Genomic DNA, 22,229 nt, shown 5'->3' on the forward strand with positions numbered 1-22,229 from the left:
ATGCAGTTATTACACACATTCCAATCTTTTATTTTGTGATTTCCTAAATGTACTTTATAATTTCATTGTGTAGTTGAAATTTGACATAAGTTGATATTATCTACATTTATACCAATCATTATACTCTTAAGTAACATTATCCTTTGTTGTGTACACAGAAATAAAGATCTAATTTAAGAATGCCCCTGTGTATTTGGGGCATTCGTCCTGAAAAGATTTCCAGTGTTCTGCTTTTAAATTAAATATATTTGAATCCACTTAACCTATCCATGCTTATATTGTAGACATTTGTAAACAGTGACAGGGACATTGTAAACTGTAAGACACTATATATATTGTAGCAGTTGATGCTCGTGTCCACCTCTCGAACCCTCAGGTACCACTCTGATGACCAGGTGAATGTATAATAATATTTTATTATAATATTATACTGTGCACAAAGCACCCTCCACTCCACACTCATTAAACACAATAAACTCTCTATAATAACTCTCCTCCTCGCCCAGACACGTCGCCACCCTACCTCCCACCTCAGCTCAGTGTCTGGGCTTACCCAGAGTCCTTTTATAGCCCCTGACCCGGAAGTGGCTCCAAGCCAAACCCACAAGTCCGTTTTCCTTCCGGGTCAGGGCAAAGTCCTTTTCTTCATCCCGGGAGCACATCGCTTCTTCCAGTCACGTGACTGAGATGCACTCCCGGGTTATAGGGCATGCCAGAGCCCACTAGCCCCCCTACAGCGACTCCTGGCGGCCCCCAAGGTATCCAGCAGGGCTGTGTCAAAACACTACATAGTCCATGAGGCCCTGCTGGAATTCGGGGCACAAATATGCTGTCCGGAGGGCTCCTCCTAGCGGCCTGGGGGTGACGACCGGAGTCCATAGCCGGTCGTCTGTCACAATATATATATATATATATATATATATATATATATATATATATATTACAAATTCTATGACTTTATGACATATTATTTGTAGCTATGTTAACTAGTTACCCATCTAAACTTTTTGCAATATTCTGGGGTACAGGAAGACTCCAGGCTCCTGGAACCTTGGGCATCACATTTCCATATCTGCTATTTATTGACAACCCTAAATTGACCCCATTGGAGGGAATGTGCCATGGATGTCCTTTCCTTGGCTGGTTCCTGTCTCCCGCCCAGCACCATCAGTATGAATTTCGCTGTATCTTTGTAAACGAGTTAGTGACTTTGAAAAATAGACTGATGGGTGTGAATGATTTGGTCTTGTGATGATTTAAATATCTTGAACAGTTTGGACTGTTTTAGTTCCATTTTTGAGGTAAGGAATGACTCACTGCCTTCATTTTTGGTATATATCACTGAAAACTAATTAAATGAAACAATTTCTGAGAAACCGTGTGAAAGACTTGGGTCATCGTTAATAATTTTTATGTTTTTTTTTTTTGTTTTAGTAAGAGCTTGGAGACATTTTTGAAATGGATTGTGCAAAAAATTAACATACAGATTAGTTTAGAAGAAAGAAGTTTAAAACATTAGACTTAAGAGTAAATACTCACTTTTGAGAAATTCTTTACATTCTGTATATGTAAAGAAATGCATTTTACCAATTAACATTTCCCTTATTGCAACTTGAAAATTTAACACTTGCAATCTTGCAATGCTGCCACTTATGCTTGGTTATAGAAGTCCATCTATGTTCATCATGGTTTTTTTTTGTTTTGTTTTGTCCATCCATCCATCCATTCTCTTCCGCTTATCCGAGATTGGTTCGCCGGGGCAGTAGCTTGAGCAGAGATGCCCAGACTTCTCTCTCCCTGGCCACTTCTACTAGCTCTTCTGGGAGAATTCCGAGGCATTCCCAGGCCAGCCAAGAGACATAGTCCCTCCAGCATGTCCTGGGTCTTCCCCGAGGCCTCCTCCTGGTTAGACGTGCCCGGAACACCTCACCAGGGAGGCGTCCAGGAGGCATCCTGATCAGATGCCCGAGCCACCTCAACTGACTCCTCTTGATGCAGAGGAGCAATGGCTCTACTCTGAGCTTTTCATCCTATCTTTAAGGGAAAGCCCAGACACCCTGCGGAGGAAATTCATTTCAGCCGCTTGTATTCGTGATCTTGTTCTTTCGGTCACTACCCATAGCTCATGACCATAGGTGAGGATAGGAACGTAGATCGACTGGTAAATTGAGAGCTTTGCCTTTTGGCTCAGCTCCTTTTTCACCACGACAGACCGATTCAGAGCCTGCATCACTGTGGATGCCGCATCAATCCGCCTGTCAATCTCCCGCTCTATTCTTCCCTCACTCGTGAACAAAACCCAGAGATACTTGAACTCTTCCACTTGGGGCAGGAGCTCGCTCCCAATCCTGAGAGGGTACTCCACCCTTTTCCGGCTGAGAACCATGGTCTCGGATTTGGAGGTGCTGATCCCAGCTGCTTCACACATGGCTGCGAACTGATCCAGAGAGAGCTGAAGGTCAAAGCCTGATGAAGCAAATGGGACAGCATCATCTGCAAAAAGTAGTGACCCAATCCTGAGCCCACCAGACTGGACCCCCTCAACGCCCTGGCTGCGCCTAGAAATACTGTCCATAAAAGTTATGAACAGAATCAGTGACAAAGGGCAGCCCTGGCGGAGTCCAACTCTCACCGGAAACGGGTTTGACTTACTGCCGGCAATGCGGACCAAGCTCTGACACCGGTTGTACAGGGACTGAACAGCCCTTATCAGGGGGTCCAGTACCCCATACTCCCGGAGCACCCCCCCTCAGGATTCCCCGAGGGACATGGTCGAACGCCTTTTCCAAGTCCACAAAACACATGTAGATTGGTTGGGCAAACTCCCATGCACCCTCCAGGACTCTGCCAAGGGTGTAGAGCTGGTCCACTGTTCCACGACTAAAACGAAAACCAAACTGTTCGTGCTGAATCCGAGGTTCGACTATCTGATGGACCCACCTCTCCAGGACCCCCGAATAGAATTTTCCAGGGAGGCTGAGGAGTGTGATCCCTCTGTAGTTGGAACACACACTCTGGTCCCCCTTCTTCTTGTTTTGTTTTTTTTTTTTTTTTAAATAAACAATTGCAAATGATATATACAAAAAAGATTTTGAAATCTTGTAGAAACAGAAACTGACTGACAGTGCCTGAAGCAAAGTTCTTGTGGTGTTTCTTTCTCATATAACAGCATAAGCTTTTAGGATACTGCACTATTGAATATTCTGTCTAGAAGTTGCCAATTCTTTGAGATATTTTTGTGACTTAATTAAATTTTATCCCTTGCTTGAAATTTGCTAATACAGAATACCTGCAACAGATGTATGTTTTCCCACCTGTGCTGCTGGAAACAACTTCCAAAATACTTTAATTGTGCTGTTTTGCATGCCATGCAGCTTTCTATTTACTCATTTTCTGTGTCCCACATTCCTACCTCTGACAGTAAAGATTTTTTCAGTTTTGTTCTCCTTTCAACATACAAAGGTCCACTGAGCATACTATCAGTTTTGGCAGGCTTTCTTTTGTTCCTGACGCTGTCTAGTCTGGAGAGCCAGACATGTGTCTCCTTTTCATGACTTTAATTAACATCAGACATGGAGCAGCAGGAAAAAGAACCAAAGCCATTAGTTCTGGAAATTTTAGTAGCTACCTAATTTAATTTACTTAGTTTGGAGACCTTATATGACTTTAAAAATGCATTATAATCTAAAACTGTCATTGTCATTGTTTCCTGGGATATTTTGCTTCTGTTGTTTTTTAGTAGATTGGTTCTTAGCTCAGCAAATTTCCTCAAATGGCTGGGTAATGTTTGGTATGTACAGGAGTGATATAAATATGTGAACATTTGGCTATGAATTATCGAGTACTTATTCTCTTCCTCTACTCCACAAAAATGCCAAATTCCTATATATTGCTTATGTACATATGAATATGATGGTAACCCATTTACTACTTCACATTATGATATTGCATATATTGGCAGTAAATGATGTGGCCTTCTGTGCCCCTAATCTTATCTCTCTATTATAAAAAAAATCCTGTGGGAGGGAATGACTAGGAGACGATACGTGATGTTCACGTTAAGATCACGGAAGACAAAATACCTGCGAGACGAAAGATCGTGGGGATATAGAACATGAGATTCTTGCAAGACATGCCCTACTTACAAGCAATATCAGAGCACGGCCAGCAAAAAAATCAGTAGTGTAAAGGGAAGCAGCACACACAGATACTGAGGTGTCTCGGTGCATATAAAGCGTATAAAGGACAATACGTTATAAATGAAACATCGATTAAAAGATTGCATTAGCGCAGACTAAAGGAAATTAATCATCAGGACCAGGTGTAATTGAAAAAATAGCAGGACAAAGCGAGGTCAGAAATAAAAGGCAAAGAGTAAAAAACAAAGTCTTTTCGCATTTGCATCATTCAATGCACAAAACGTAGATTTACACAATAATGGAACATATGCTATGAGAATCTGTGATCCCGCAACAGTTAAAGCAACGACAAGTTTAATTTCAAAGAAAACACAATTTGGTCAGGTGTATATCTATGATCACGGAGAGCGCAGCAGCAGAGACACGAAGTGGCAATAAGGAGAGCGGCTGTACAGGCTTTAAAATGATCGACAATGCGAGCAGCGTTATACGTCCTGCACGAAAGAGAGTTAACCATGCCCGGGTCAGGAATTAAAGGACAGTTATTGTTTTTACAACGTCATGCGAGACAAGGCAGTGAGCCATCATTTAAAACAAGTCCACAGACATCTAACCTAGCAGTTGTTGGATTGCATTTGGCAGACAAGCATCATGTGCTCCTAGCTCATAAAACAACGACATGCGACAAGCAGAACAGGCAGCTTGCAAGCAGCAAAAAGACAGAAAATGATCCGACGGCATATCCTTAGCGTGCGTTCAGCCGGCCACCTTTCACAACGCGAGCAGCATTATATGTCTGGCGAGAAAGAGATGTAACAACGCACGGGGCTGGAAATAAAGGACAAGTATTGTTTTTACAAAAGTTTTTAAAGTAAAAGTGAAAATAATGCATATGTGACAATTCCCATGAAAATAACAATCTCTTTAAATTGTATATCCGGTATACCAAACACGGGGGTGGGTGAGCAGGGGGCGGAGCCCCCTAGTATTAGATATGATCAGAAAATGGATGGATATGTGTATTATGAAGGAGTGTCCATTTGACATTTGGTTTACTAGAGCATGAACCAGGTCCATCTCAATTCCTTCAGAAGATATCCAGATGATAATATAGACACATTCACAGCAGGATAGATCCTATACATGACACAGTGGCAATGCAAAGACCACTAGGTGACAGAACAATCTGAACAGGTACTGGGTACTCAAGAATGGAAGTAGACCGGGGCATCAGTGAAAATAGTAAGTTCAGTGGTGTAGGTTCAAGGAAGCTACAGAACAGGAATATTTTCAGATCTCTGTGGCAGCTGAGCCCCTCCTTAGATAGATTAAAGCTGTTGAGTGCTGTCAGCAGGTTAGAACACCTCCACACTGATGGACACAGCACATAGGAATATGCATTGAGAAGTGAGACAATACTGACAATCTAAAGATGGAGACTTTGAGAAGGCCATTTGTTAGCCTCCAGCCTTCTGTGTGGCATGAAAATGTCTGTAACTGAAGGGGCTGAGATCATGTTGCCTCTTTTATGCAGTCAGCTAGCAAGGGTGCTGCCTTGGGGACCTGATACTTTAATAGCAGCTAAAAGCTCAGTAATGCAGACACCTGGATCCACTACACAGAGTTCTATCTTAATGTCATTGGAGCAAAAGCAGACTTGCCCTGAATCCAAGAGTGATTCTAAGGCTTGACAAAAAGTGAACTTGGGAGAGAGCAAAGCTCCTTTATGAACACTGTCAAAATAGAGTGACAAAGTCCTTCTATGACACCTTTTCAGACTTTATATCTTTAATCAGGAGTGGCCAACCCACGGCTCCCGAGCCGCATGTGGCTCTTTGCCTGGTTTCATGCGGCTCTTATGTTCATATCGAAGTTTGTGTTTGTGTTTTTTTTTTTAATGTTCGTGTTCGCTTCGCTTGAGTTCAATACGGTATTTTCATCAAATGCGCATGTGCGTGAGATGAAAATACCGCAGAGTTTCCTAGTAGGGGCAAGATCATTTAAGTAAACAATTTGTGTCAAGTTCGCTGTCAAAATGTCAGGGAAAAAATGCACAGCAAAACGAAAATATGAAGATGAACACGGGACGTTTTTAACAGAGTGGGAGAGTTTATATTTTTTTGTTGAACGTAATGGCAAGCCATTCTGCCTTATATGTCAGGTGTCATTAGCGCATTTCAAAGCTTCAAATCTTCAGCGCCACTTCAGCTCACTCCATGCTAACATCGACCAGGAATTTCCAAAAGGGACTGAACTTCGCAAGCACGAGTTGGTCACTTTGAAAACTCAGGCAGAAAAGCAGATACAGTTTTTCCGAAAATTTACAAAGCGCTCAGAGACCGTAACGCTCGCATCATATCAACTGGCTTGGAACACTGCACGGGCTAAAAAGCCATACAATGAAGGGGAGTCCATTAAAAAATGCGTCAGTGACGTTGTTGAAATCTTGTCTCCTGAAAACAACAAACTAAAACGCATGGCATCAGACATCCAACTGTCCCGCCACACTGTTGAACACAGAATATTGGACATTAACACGGCTATTGAATCACAGTTGCACTCTGACCTTTAAGCATGTGAATATTTTAGTGTCGCATTGGATGAGAGTTGTGACATACAAGACAAGCCTCAGTTGGCAATATTTGCGCGGTCTGTGTCAAACGATTGTGTGATCAAAGAAGAACTCCTTGATATTGTGCCATTAAAAGACAGAACCCGTGGCATAGATGTGAAAGAAACAATGATGGCTGTATTTTTCGAAAGCAAATCTGCCCATACCGAAACTAACTGCAATAGCTACGGATGGAGCGCCAGCCATGATTGGATCTGTGAACGGGCTTGTGGGGCTGTGCAAAGCTGACCAAACATTTAACGAGTTTTGGAATTTCCACTGCATCATCCACAGGGAGCAACTCGTGTCTAAATCATTGAATTTAGACAACGTCATGAAGCCTGTGATGGAAATCGTTAACTACATCCGCACACATGCGCTTAACCACAGGCATTTCAAGAATCTCATCGCTGAGCTGGACCAAGGGCTTCCAGGTGACTTGCCGCTGCACTGCATTGTGAGGTGGCTGTCAAAAGGCCAAGTACTCTCTCGCTTCTTTGAGCTTTTGGATGCCATGAAACTGTTAATGGAAGAGAAGGACAAGAACTATCCTGAGCTCTCTGACCTCAAGTGGATTATGGATCTGGCCTTTTTGGTCGACATGCTGTATCACTTGGACAGACTGAACCTGACCCTGCAGGGTAAGTTAAAAATGCTGCCTGACCTGGTGCAAAGTGTGTTTGTCAACAAACAAGCTGTTCAAGGCGCATATTCAAAAGGGAGGTTTGACGCATTTTCCCACTCTTCTAAAAGCCAGCGGGCAAGTCACCAGCGCCGCCCTGAATAAGCAAAGAGCCAGATATGCAACACTAGTTGAAAACCTGCACGAAAGCTTTGTGACCAGATTCCATGATCTACAACTGAAAAGGCCACAGATTACGTTCCTCGTCGACCCATTTAATGCGGAGACTGACTGTTTGAAAGCCCCGCTAGTCACAGACGAGGCTGCGGCTGAGTTGGAGATGATCGATCTTTGTGAGGAGGACCAACTGAAACCTGCTTTAAGGGAAGGGACCATTGAGTTCTGGAAAAGTGTGCCAATGGAAAAATACCCCAATGTCAAACGGGCTGCGCTTAAGATACTGTCAATGTTTGGGTCAACATACATCTGCGAGTCTGTGTTTTCTACCCTGAAACACGTGAAATCAAATCATCGATCTGTTCTGACTGACACCCATGTGAAAGAATTGCTTCGAGTGGCAACAACGGAATACAAGCCAAATTTGAAGAGGATTGTTCAAGGCAAGGAATGCCAGAAGTCCCACTAAGCAACATGCATAGTAAAAGAAAAACGCTATTGTAAATTATTATATTTTTGTTTGTGGACTTGGTTGAACTGAGAGTTTGTGTGTGTGAGACAGTGCACACAATGTTCATTGTTGAAAATGACTGGCCTGTGGTTTTAGTACTGTAGGAGTCAATTTCTGTCATTATCATGTTGGTGTGTGACATTTACAATAAATCTGGCTGAGCAGAGGTGTTTGTGTGTGTGTGTGTGTGTGTGTGTGTGTGAGGAAGGGATGGGTGATGTTCATGTGTGCCCATGTGTATGATGTGGCTCTTTGCGGTAACACAGTAAAAAATGTGTTGGTCTCTGACTGGTTGGCCACACCTGCTTTAAGTATGACCAGCATAGGTCATTTTGGAGCCTGTGTGTAGGCATTTTGTGCGCTCATGCATAATCATGTGCACACTGATGACGTATTTAACAATTAATGTATTTTTAATGGCATGTTGTTACTTGGGAGTTGGGTTTGAGGTTGGATTGAGCATGTTTTTATGACTGAAGATGTGCCTTATGATTAAATGGATTTATTTCCAGACACAGAAGTGGAGCAACCTGCCTAGCAGCAACTAATACAAATAAGCTGGCAGCAGATCTATTGGCATCAGTCTTGAGTGGACTTTTGTCAAGGAATGAAATTAGATTAACACCCATACAATAAATAAAACTGTTTACTAAGGGCTCCAGACTATGACAAAGTGGTCTCAAATGTGACCAAAAATAGGCTTTGGTGATTATCATTTCTGCTTTGATCACCAATGGTGAATGAAACCATTGAAACTTTAAACTAATTATATTGTAACAGATGCAAAAGGCTTTTTTATTGTTAAGTGGATGTGCTGTTAACATATGTGTCGGTACAGGGTTCTTCCTTGGAGATCCATGAACCACATTCAACTAAAGGCTGGTTTATACTTGACTTGGAGAAGATATTTCTAACTACATGGCACGGCTAATATAGAGGCCATATATTCCAAATGGTCAATTTTAAGGAGGCTGGTTATGCTTATTCCAGAATGATGGACAAAGGGCTGAATATCACGCAATAGGTGGACATGTAGAACATTTGAAATTCATCTGCCCATCATGCAACTCCTGTCTTATGAAGATATCTGTGCCCAGTGGAATTAAGTTGTTCCTTCTGACTGGGCACATGCATACTAAGGTGTGATTGTCATGGATCTCCTTGTGTTCGAGCATCTTTGTGTGCCGTTTCTCTTTTGTTTAACACCTGCTCAATGCACAATGTCAGCCTGTCCATCAGTAAGCATGTATGCACAGCTGCCTGCCTGGTGTTTCCTCATGCACCGCAATGTGATGAAGTCTGTGTTTTAAGGTTGCAGGTATATTGCATGTTATAGTCGTTTTACGGGTGCTGTGTGATTGACAATGGATAGTAAGCTTTGTACAGATAAATGCCACTTTATTAGTTGTGTTGGTGTTCACACTATATGCTCTTACCAATAAACTCTTCAACAAGAGCTTATCAACATAGAGACCTTGGAAATAAGATTTAGTAAAATAATAATAGCAGTAATTATAATTAATAATTCATTAGGTGACACCCAAGAACTTTGTACAAAGATATTTAAAAGACAAATTGTTAAAAGAAATGTACTAATCCACTTTCATGCCACATGCGGTGTCTTGCTCTTAAAAATTTACTTGGGTAGTTATTTTCTGGTGGAAAAATAAAAACCATTTCCACAGGAAAGGCTTTGTTGTGGAAGAACATCAAATGGTTTAAGTTCTACCCAAAAAAAAAATCCCTCACGTGTCATGACCAGACCTTTAAATTGGGGGAGGATCTCCGTTTCACAGCAGGAGTCATTCTATAAAACTCATTTTCCTATATATTATATGCACAACTAATCATTGCAGATTAAAACTGATCAAATGTTTAAAAAGAAAAAACTTGTAGAAAGCATTCAATAGTAATCTTTATCTACTGTTCCCCTTGCAGAATGAACACTGGATAGTTAAAATAATGCACAATGTCTGTAATATACCTATCAGGCAGTACATTCATATCTACTGTGCCCCTCCATATGTTTCTCCAGACAGGGGACAATTATTTCCACAGCTGAGCATTTGTTGTAGAAATGTGTGCCCTTGTAGGTTGCTTGCTAAAAGAACACTTTAGTTAAAATTGTTCAAAATGTATTTTAAAAGACTGTAGATGGTCTTCTATATCAATTTCATACTTAATGTGCCTCTTCTTCCTGTCCACTGGAGGGGACACTGATTTCTACAACTGAGTCTTTGTCATTGAAATGCTCATCTGCTAAATTAAATGAACACTGGACAGCTAAAATTCTTCAAAATATATTTTAATAGGTTGCTAGCTCACTTCAAACAAGAGCAAAAGAAGACCAAATTACATTGGATGGCCCTCTGACACTGACATTCAGTGTCACAGAGTCAGAGCCTGAATAAAATGCATTATTTTTAATGACTGTGACGAACACAAAAGTAAAGGGGAAAGATACACTTCACAAAACGAAAAAGAATTGGGCAGACGTTCATGGCGGTTTTTGTAGCCACTGGATCCTTGTCTTCAATTTATTGTCTGGAGCCCCGCTACTTAATTTCTCACATACTTGGGAACTTTTTATCGTTTTAGAAATGGTTTCATCAAACCACAGTTGAGTTTGGACTTGGCTAACTCAAAGCCATCTCCCTAACTTATAAAAGCAGTGGTACCTACATGGGTATTACTTCTCTTGTCTTGGAGAAAGCCAAGTCTGCAGACCATAATTCACCAGTCCATTTAGATACAGATAAATATGTAGAGCTGAGCAGCCATGGGCCAAGTGCAGTTTTAAGATAAATGTTATTAGGTTAGGCTGCATAGCTCAGAGCAAAGCCAGTATCCATACACAGAGTCCTCATGTTCCAACACATTTCAAATATAGTGACCATTTTAACTACAGGTAAAATTCTGTTACAATGAACTGCCAGGGACCTAAAAAATATTTCGTTGTAATGAGATTCTGCATTTGTTGCTATAGTGCTTTCTTTAACTTGTGTTCAGGCATTTGCAATCATTTAAATAGCTTCTTTCGTGTTAATTTTAATCTTCTCCTGTCTACAAGTTATGCTGATGAGAATTTTTTGTCAGCATTTCCTTGCGATAATACACTTTCAGGGTGCGACTGATGCCCAAACCCAATGGCTGAAGCACTGCTGTGCAATTGGGTAGGAGGAATTCAACGCAAACATTATATAAATGTGGAAGCATGTTGTGGGTTAGCACAGTTATCAATCAGAAGCCGAATCATCCTTTTTTTTTTCTTCTTCATATTGTGAGGTTTCTGAACTCTTTTGGGATCCCCCCCAACCAACAGGAATGTCACACTGAAGTGCGTCCCGAAGCGCGATTGCCGCGTCTGTGTAAGATTGTTTGTCCGTTGCCGGGGCAGGGCAACAGCAGGCTCACAGTGCTGCAGTAAAGCACCATGGAAGTGAATCCTAAAAGACTGTGTGCGCTCTATAACTCCCTGTCTTACACCCCAAAACACGAGGCTGAGTCTCAGTACTTCAGCAAAACCTGCTTTATTCAGCTTGAAACAGGAACAGAACAGTTATTTATTGTAGCGGGATCTGCCACTCTCCTATAAATAGACACAGCAGTCAGGCAGGATTGTGACCAGGTTAGCGGCCAAGTAATCCTTTTCCCTGCATTTACCATGTTCCTTGCATCACCCATCGAGATCTTTTCTGTTTGCTTCAGTGAAGAGCAGCAGCAGAGCTGTGAGCCTGCTGTTGCCCCAGCAACAGGTAAACAGTCTTCCACAGACGTGGCGATCACACTTTGGGACGCTCTTCGGCGTGTTGTCCAGTTGCTTTTTCTGTGTCTTCAAATGCAGCAGTTCGCATACATTTGCAATCCGAGATTTTTCTTCTTTTTTTGTTCGGTCTTTCAAGAAAGTTGACAGTGTCGATTGGCAAAATTCCAAATTCACTGGCAATGTCTTTTTTCTTTTTGCTGCAATTGAGAGCTGCAAAAATTGTAAGTTTTTTTTTCTAATATGAACTGTTATCGTTTTTTCATGTCTGCCATTTCTATAGGAGGGTGACAATGAGTTAAATTCCAATGGATGTTTTTCCAAATGTTGACGAGCAATAAGCAAAAGGTATCACTGAAAACCTCTGAAAACAAAAACCGCAAAAAAACAGTACGAGGAAAGTTCAAAGAAAGAATTTTTTTTTTTTTTTTTTAAATATAAACAATGGTTCTGTTTGGGGATTGTTGTGCACAACTGAGCTGTGACCACAGAACAAACTGCTCTGTGAATGATTCATTCAAGCATTTCAAGGTCACTTCTTTGTAATGAAAGTACTGTATCTGCTGAATGTACTTCATAGTAATGAGATTTCTATAGACTCTTGTCATATGGGGAAACTGTCGGGACCATAAAAATATTTCGTTATAAAGATTTTCGTTGTAACAGAATTTTACCTGTATATGTATTTATTGAGTAATAAGCAAAGTGTTTTTTCTTGGAAAAATGTAATGTACAGTATGATTTTTGTGATTAAAGTAATAGAATCTGAAACACAATGATGCCTAAATTTCCATCTAAGAAGCATTTAAAACTGAAAGCCCTTGCACTATCCCAGAATTGAGGTAAGACATGTGTAACATCCCTGAAGTAACGGTGGTTTTGTTCATTTTAATATCAAAACGCCAGACAGGCTTTAACTGCAGTGTCAATAAACCATTCCTCAATGTTTCATTAAGTATGTAACCTGTACCTGTTATACTCCGCTGTTCATTAAATTATATATGGAATATACTCAAGCTGATATCTGGCATTGTAAATTTCAGAGGTTTCATCTTCATCAAAAGTGGTGTAGTAAATTATTCATAGAGATTTGTGTTTTTTCATTTCTATGTAATATCATCATACTGGTCAGCATATCTGATTTCCTATTTATGGTCGTGTTGTTCATCCACCCAACATTTTTCTGCTGTGTTGATCACAATTCTTTGGCTAATTCTTTCTTGTTTTCTTTCTTAAACTGTGTAGATCCTTTCACTTCTTCTGAGGCTGTTGATGACTCAGTTCCAAATCTAAACCCTTTCCTTTCAAAACCTGTTGTTGATGCTGTCCATCTACCTGTTGTCTCGTCTGATGCAACTAGTTTTTCTTCTAGAACACCCAGTCATGAAGTGTTTGGTGGTAAAATATCTTTTCTCATTTTTAAATGTTTGTAAATTAAATGTAATGTGCTTTGAGATAGCAAGTCTTTGCTTCAACCAGTCAGATATCTGCATGTTGTGTAGTCTGTAATCATGTTATTTGTTCTTTTTTCTGTTTAATGTTCTGCTTCAATGGCGATGCATCCTTACCTTTCACTGGAGTTGAGTTTGAGAAATGTGAAAATGCAGACTTTTGGTAATGGGGTAATTGAGAAATTAAAATTAAAGAGGGTAAATATATTGTTTATAAATTAAACAATGATTAAGGGAGCATTTGTAGCTTATAGAAGCAATAATTCACTTGTCTGATCAAATTAACATTAAGGTGACTCTAAATTGGCCTGGTGTGAGCAAGTGTCAGCTACAATGAATGAACTGGTCTCTTGCATTACACCTAAAGTTATTATCTAAGACTACCACCCCTTTTTATTCTCCAGTAAAATAAGCAGGTCAGGAAAATAAAAGTATTAACAAGAGTCATTCAAATTTTATACCTGTCAATAGAAGTATTAACTCAAAAATCTTGGGATCTATCAAATAATTTACAAATATTGGGATTTATTCCACTAAATATTCCAACAGTGATGTAAAAGACGCAAATCCATAGTTGTAGACATTAGTAGGTGAGCACTGGGAAGAATATATACACTGTCCAGAGAATATCAGCTCAGTGTCCATCCTCTTCAAGGTACGTAAAGTTAGATGGCCTTTCTGGTACTAAAGATGGTGAAATAAATTTTTAATTGCCTCATGGTAAAAGAAACTGATAAGTTGTTTAGTCCAAAATAGACATAAATACAATTTTCTTAAGGTCTTGTAACTTTCTTGTGACTTTGGGTATTTCCTTGCAAGACCAGAACAGTTTGGGCATAATGAATCTCTACAGTTTATTGAAGTCATTTCTCACTAGTCATCATTCTTCTCTTTACTTCTTTGACACACCCCCATATGGATTTGGAGTCCTGTAACACATCTTGCTACCAACTCTTAGCAAAAATTCCTACGCATGTCCCACTCTGTTTTTATTTATTTTTAACCAGGTATACCATGGTTTAGATTTTTGGTGCCATTATTTATGGTTATTTTTTTGTTTGAATCATTATTACATCAGACTCCTAGAAGGTTTTTGTTTTATTTTGATACAAAACCAATAATCAACTGAAAGCTGTGGAAATTAATGGAAGAGGAAAGCAATTATATTAGCATGTACAAGACTGGATTGGCTGAACTAATATCTGCAGATTATCAGTGTAAATAAATTACATCAACCTGAAGCTAAACCGTGTTTAAACTAATTAGTTACATGAGAAAGGTGCAGCTTATACAACAAAAGGAAAAAGAATCAGAAAATAAAAAAGAAAGGTGGAACAAAAAAGACAAAACCTAACAAAACAGAATTCCAACGCCCAGGTAAGAACACTACATTTTTAACTACATGACATTGTAAATTGCTTTTAAAATGCACATATTAAATGTAGACTTTTAGCACATTCATTGCATTCTATTATTGCTGTATTGTATTACACTTGGATGAAGTAACTTAAAAACAAGTGAATTGCTCAAACTTTCATATCAATGAACTTTGTCACCAAGTGCACCTAAATATTACCACATGCATACATTTTCTAAGTTGTTTTTTAAGGTGAGGAAGGTAGCAATAAGCACTTGGGGGCAAATTACATAACAATGTTTAGTGTTGTTTAATTTTAATGTACATTTAGTTTATTGTATTGTCTTTCCAATAAAAAATTCAGATAGAACTAAGTATTGTATTGGCTTGTCCTCTGGCTGTTTAAATCTTTCTGTTTGCACTTTGTATTTTATTTATGGTTGCTGTAAAATGTTAATGCAAGAATCATTATGAATACCTGGACGTATGACCTTGTGCCTACAGTTTGTAGCATTTTATACTGGTTACCAATTAGATTTACATTAGATTTTAGAATCATCTTCCAAATGTATAAAGCAGACAGTGGAATCCCAGAGTTACCTCAATAAACAAACTTATGGAAGACCACTTTTAGAAGGTAATGTCATAAATGATCTGTTGGAATGTGTTTGCTTGGGAATAACTTTCCTGATAAATGTTAGAATTTTTTTTTTTTGAGTTATAGACAAAAACAAAACATATCACAATGAGTACATTGACTAATCCTTTGATATACAGTATATTGCCTCAACAAAGATTAATTCTAATGCCACTGGTATCCATATGTTTTAAGAAGTTGGATTTTAAATTGGTTAATAGGCAGGAGACTAGATAAGAGGAGAAATCTGCACATGAGGTCATTTGCTGGATAGCTTAAGGAATTGTTTCTGAAAGATTTGGTCTGACTTTAAAATATATTTAAACTTTAAAGATGTAAATGTGCTTGTGATGAGTGACCATGACCTACAGCATGCTTTCAAATACAGGTTTACTGTATGTTGACAAAATATTCTCATCCAGGTAATACATGGTAGTAATTGAAAGTGTATTATATTTTAGATTTTATTACAAAACATATATTTTGAGTATAATCTACATCTACATTATTGTTTAATTCTGATTACTGTGCTATATGGCATTTTTACACTATAAAATGTGTGAAGATAATGGACCAAGTACATCTTTGGAATAAAGGACAAGTCCTTCCCTGAGAGACTAATACAATTTAATGTGCACAGAGCTATGGCGTAGCAATGGATTATGCAGATTTTCCAAAGCACAAAGGCCTGTGAGCTTGGGGGGGGCCCACTTGTGGCTGTATAGATTTAAAAAAAAATATTCTAATAACTTGAATCACTTAAACAGTTCATTGCGTTAATAATTCAGTTTCAGTGGCATGTTTGCACCATCACCTGGCAAGTCCAATCCAATCCATAATGATATTATGTATTCGGCAGGCCTACAGTTGACACAAATTTAGACTTTGGGAGTTCGGAGGCTCAGAGCCTAATCGCAGGCACTACATGGCCTTGTCCACCTTACAGAGAAGTGCACATTGCCAAATTTGGAGACCTTTGGCGTGCCATAGCAGACATGAATGGAAGAAGTATTGAAGGACATCACACAAATAATATATACATTATTATTGTAAATAATTGATAGTTTTGTACTTTGATTTGATGTCAACAGTTTTCGTAGTTCGAAATTGTAAATGGTAAATCATAGTGATTCTGCTGTTAAGTTATGGTCCCCATTAGTCGGCAAACGTCAAATATTTGAACAATTTGACGATTTGAATACTCTCACCATACATTGCCATGTCAGCCAGTAGCAGTGGATCCAGCAAAGAGTGGTACTGCTAAACGTAAAGCACGCCTGCAACAGGAATTGAAAAACGCTAAACTTACCAAGATTTCTACCTTTCTCAAAACTGAGCAAGGGCCAGTAGTAATAACTAAGAATGCTGATGCTAGTGAATCGTCGCAACAACCTCAAGTAGGTTATGTAGTGAGTGAAATGGTTTCAACTACCGAGTCTAGAAGTAGCGCTACAACGGCTTCATATCAGGTGCTATCTGCTGAAACTGTTAAAAATGGAGAAACTACTGAAGGCAAATAAGCAATATATATGACAATGCAATTTCCTACTCACAAGGCAAATTTCTTGGAACCATTGACACCTGATTTTATGATTTCCATTTTCTCAGAACTTGTGTAAAACAGGGCAATTGTGTAGTAGTATCCTGTCAGCCGGTGTTGTCATTTTAATTTGTTACAAATTGAAATATAGCACAGAACAGTTTCTACTTTCTATCTTACATTTTAATCATCTTCCTTCACAAAGTTGTCTTGGAAAAGTAAGCAGGTCCACACTACTACTACTACTACCCACACCACCTACATTCCATTCCCACAATTTATTTTATTTTTGCTAACTTACAGTGTCTGTAATAAAGCGATTTAAAAAAAGTTATTACAAATTCCATTTAGTGGGCCGGTTTGTTTGTCACCAACGTGTGATCTGATAGTGACGCAGTCACAGATGCCACTGCCCAGCCGGCCCCTAGATCAAGCAGTTATGCTTGACAGGAGGGGCCCAACTCAGGGCGCTGCACAGGGGCCTTCAGCAAGTTAACTATGCCACTGGCACAGAAAAAGCCACTGTATGTTCATTGTTTTAAAATACTCACACACATTAATCTCCTAATTAAATAGTACTAAGTACTCAAAGATCCGAGTAGAAATTAAGGGTAAGGGCCTTCATCTCACAAAGAATTTCTAAACACAAAGGCTCATGGGATTCTCAAATAAACTTCAGAGTCATTTAGTTGAAGCAGAGATGGTGGAAACTTTTAAATAATACATGCATACTTAAATGCATACATAATGTACATACATATATTCTCAAATCTGTCATGTGGTGGGTGCGGCAACTTGCTGTATCAGTGCATGCTCCCAACCCCTACTTAATCCAATTAACAGGGTTGGAGATCTTTTAAATAATGTCTGAATGAAATACTGGAAAAGCAGTACCATTAGCTAACCTAAAGTGTTTAATACACTTTTTATTTAATTTGTAAAATGTCTTATATTCACATGTAAATTATGCTTCTAATTACTTAGTAATATTACTATATATTTAACACTAGAATCCCTGAAGCCTTCAAAAAATATTCGTATTGCCAGGCCATCGTAAATTCCCTCAAACCTCTTCGTCAGCACCTGTGTTTTGTAAATTTGTTAATCAGCACAAGCAGCAAGCAGCCTGCTATCCCATCCCCCACCGAGGCAGCTGAAATCAGGCGCAAAATTCTCACAACTAAAGTCTTTCATAACTAAAACGGAAATGTTTTTCATGTTATAATAATAGACAAAATGTTGATGTGTATAATGTGTGAAGACTGAAGTCCAAATATCAAATAAACACTTTCACAAAAGGTATAACAAAATAAGTGCACTTTAAGAATATAACCGAAGAAAAAGAAATTTTTCAATTTACATGTTACTTTCAACGTGTAAAAACTGAAACCCAAATATCAATCGATTTGATACGAAGTAGACAGAGGTGTAGAGGTAAGGACTGCTGTCTCATAATCAAGAGGTAGCGGGTTTGATCCTGGGACCACCTTGCATTTATCATTTTGAGTAGTGAGCTATTATTATTACCACTGTATAATACAGACTCAAATCAAATGTAGGTTTTTAATAGCTGGTGTAAATTTATGGTACTTGTATAAGTTAGCGCTGAAGGAATAAAAGCAGACACACACGTACACAAACATCTTTTACTTTGCAGCGACAGATAGTAGGGCTTTAACAACAAGTTTTATTCTTGGATAAAAACATACTTGTTTTGTTACACCTTTTGTGAAAGTGATTCTTGGATATTTGGGCTTCAGTCTTCACACATCCTACACTTCATCAAAATTTTGTCATTATTACTTTAACATATGAAAACATTTTCAGTTTTAGCCATGTTTTCAGCATTTCTTGCCTTGCATTTCCTCTGACATTCTATATTTACACAGATCATTGTAGACACAGAACACAAAATATATTTATTTCAAATCACAGTATTTCATTGCCTATATAATTCCTTACAAACGCACTTCAACACATTAGAACACTCTAGACGAGAACAGGCCATTCAGCCCAACAAAGCTCGCCAGTACTATCCACTTATTTCTTCCAAGAAAACATCAAAACTAATCTACACATTTGCAAAACAAAACCAGGCTATTAGCGCATTGATAAGGAGCTACGAGTTTCTTGGCGTATGTCAGGAAAATTTTAAGAAGGTCAGGGACAACGAAAAACATCGTAAGCTTCAGGGATTCTAGTGTTAAATGAATTTGTATATGTATATATCTACATGTTGTATGAATCTCATTTTTCTGTTACTGTTTGTTTGTAAGTCTGTGCAGGAACTTCAAATGTGTCTTCTGAAAATAGTGTTGTATAAAAAGTGGAAATAGGGGTAAAATGTTACCATCTAACAAATACTTTGAGTATATGAAATGTGATTCTTGACAAAGGTGTGGGCAACAGTCAAATTTTAAAATCAAACAATGAATGATGCGTAACTCTAAAACTAAATAATGGTGAGAGAGAAATAATTGATTATTGACTCTTTTGTGGTAAAACTGAAGCCTTCTATCTGGAGTGAGAAATGGACCCAATGCTCTTAGACTGTTTTAGCACTGACAGTTGTTAGGTTTGTATTTATTGTAGTAACTGTATGATAACAGATGGCATATAGCCACAGAAAATTAAATGCATAGACAAACTAATATTTTATTTTAGCAAGAAAAAGTAAATTAATTAGAATAGTTATTTTATTAGTATATGAATCTTGAGACTGTAGTGACCTCATGATGACATACATTTACATCACGGAAATGCTTAAGAAAAAGGAAAAAATCACAAGTTAAAAATGCCTGAATGTAAATATTTTTGATTCTTTAGATCAGTTCAATCCATTTATTGATTCAAGCTCATCTGTTGCAACAAATTATGAACACACAGTTCGGATAGAGCTGTTTACCTCAGGTACTTGAAACTGAAGCATTATACCTATGTTTTCTGAATCTAGAAAACATAGGCATATGATAGTTACTCAGTTTACATTTGTTAATAATGTAACATATTGTTGAATAACTTAAGTTATTCTCTGTGCTCTGTTCTTGATGTACTCTAAGCAGTCACCTGTAAGTTTCATTATTTTTCACCATAACATTTATCTTTTTAGTTTTAGTATGTGCTGTTCATACTATTCATTTCTGTGCTGTATTGTATCTTCTTTGCGTTTTTCCTAAAACATTCTTCTTCTTGCTACATCTTTTCCCTTGGAAAATACCTGTCAGACTCCTTCTGTGGCCCAACTACTTATCCTAATGCTTCCCTCTTTCAAACTGAACCCTCTGCCGTAGCTGGTCTATTTGGAGGTAGGTATTTTCTTATCTTAAGTTTAGTTCTTGAAATAAGTTTCAGGACAAATCAGCAATAACATAACAAACTTTAGTTATACTTTTTCTTTTCTTATTCATGCTAAGAGCAGAAAAGAATGACTACCTTATGTGTGTCTTGCTACACAGATCATTGTAATTTAAAAAAAAAAAAAAAAAAAAAAAAAAGAATCAATGATGAATGTGCCCAGTTTACTTAAAAACAATACTAGGCAATAGAAATAAGGTAATACCCAACAATTGCTTTACCTTTTTAATACTGTAGCAACTATTATTGAACATGCAGAGGTGTGACTGATCTGCTGCAGAGGTGTATTCCATTTAATTATCTTAAAAGCTGAACTGCTAACTCCTTATGATACGTCTATAAGCTTTTTACATAGCAATATTTTACCAGTAGCTATTGCTGAGAATAGTTCCAAATGTTTGTTGATAGTCAATTGTTTTCTAATTCAAAAAAGAAACAAATATTAAATTTAATTGTAAGGCATAACTTAAAATCACTTTTATGTGATGAAAGTAAAGCTCATGAAACTAGAGTCTATGCTATCAAAATTAGAAAGTGGACATTTGCAAAGGGTTTTTTTGTGAACATTTGGGCAGTTTTTGATTTTAGTCACGAGACACCAATTATGCCTATGAGCCAAAATTTATGTAACTACTTTTACAAGGGCATTATTATCTCATTTTTAAATTCTAACTACAGTGGAACCTCGGGTCACAAACGTCTCAGACCATGTACAAATCGGGTTACGACCAAAAAGTTTGCCAAACTTTTGCATCTGTTCATGACCACACACTCGGGTGAAGAACAAGCCAGTTTCCCTTCCGGTGCGTACGTGCCGATGATTTCCGCATGTGTTCAGTCTCCCCCTGTGCAGCAAGCAAGCGAGCGAGAGAGAGAGAGCACGAGTGAGTGAGAGAGAGAGAGCGGGAGAGCGCGAGCACACGTGATTTCCGCACATGTTCAGTCTCTCTGTGCATTCCCTGTGCATTGAGTGAGCGAGAGCGCAAAAGAGTGCGCGAGCGAGCATATATATATTTACATACAACTCGTACAGTCCGGAACGGATTAATTGTGTTTACATACAATCCTATGGGGGAATTACTTCGGGTCATGACCAAATCGGGTTGTGACCAGAGTTTTGGAACGAATTATGGTCGTGACCCGAGGTTCCACTGTATATGATTCTTGGCTGTGTGACTTGTTAGGTGATTGGAGCCTGGTGACAGGTATAACAAAATTTTCCCAACTCTGTTTATTTCTGTTAATGGGAAAGGTGTTATATAAATGGAAACATTTATTATAATAATAATAATAATAACAGTCTACACATGACATGGATGTCATATAAGTAAAAACTCAAAAAGTGGACTTTATGAACACAAAAAAAATAATGATTTTTATGTTTTTAAATAAAGGCTGTGTGAGTACTCAAAAATTCACAGCAAAAAATGAATTTCATCAACAAAAAACTAAGCAACATACAATCAGATTTCCAGCCAGTATAATGTAATTCAGTTAGACTAGAGCATTTTAATAATGCAAAAGAAAAAAAGTGAAATTTTTGTCCGTACAAAATACAATAAAAACCTTTTTAAGGTTTTAAGTACTGTTGAAAAAAAAAAATTTTTTGCCTTTTTATTGCTTCATGTTTCAATGATGTTAACTTACTATGAATGCCAGATTGCCATTTTTAATTATTAAATTAACAAATTCAATTTGTGGAAACCCACTTTTTACAATGCAAAGCTCATAGTTTGAATGCATGATTGCAGTCTGTGATCTTGGTGCTCTTTGCAGATGAGTTAAAGTGATGTCTTCTCTTGATGTTCAATTTTATTTCCTTTTTCCTATGTATTGTAACTTGTATACATAACTGAAGTGATTTAGTCTCAAAATCACAACATCTCGAATGAATAACAATATATAAAAATTATAAAGCAAGTGTAACATTCATGTGTTATGTCATATTTTGTTGCAGTGGCTAGAATATCGAATTTTAAAGCAAAAGATTGCCAGTTTAGTGCTCACCTACAGATCACTGCATGTCCTTGAACAAGTCAGTTAGCCTGCCTATTGCTTCAGTTTTAA

The 22,229-nt window shown here is 38.2% G+C and overlaps 1 protein-coding gene across 1 annotated transcript in view; it reads left to right on the forward strand.

Moving 5' to 3' along the window:
* The window catches only part of picalma (phosphatidylinositol binding clathrin assembly protein a), a 215,161-nt gene that overhangs the window by 148,170 nt on the left and 44,762 nt on the right, over positions 1-22,229 (forward strand). The window contains 3 exon segments of the mRNA XM_051926984.1: positions 13,069-13,221; positions 19,635-19,718; positions 20,033-20,113. Of these exon segments, the coding sequence (XP_051782944.1) occupies positions 13,069-13,221; positions 19,635-19,718; positions 20,033-20,113 (318 nt within the window).

This window comes from Erpetoichthys calabaricus, chromosome 4 (genome assembly GCF_900747795.2).
Source record: "Erpetoichthys calabaricus chromosome 4, fErpCal1.3, whole genome shotgun sequence".
NCBI lineage: Eukaryota > Metazoa > Chordata > Cladistia > Polypteriformes > Polypteridae > Erpetoichthys > Erpetoichthys calabaricus.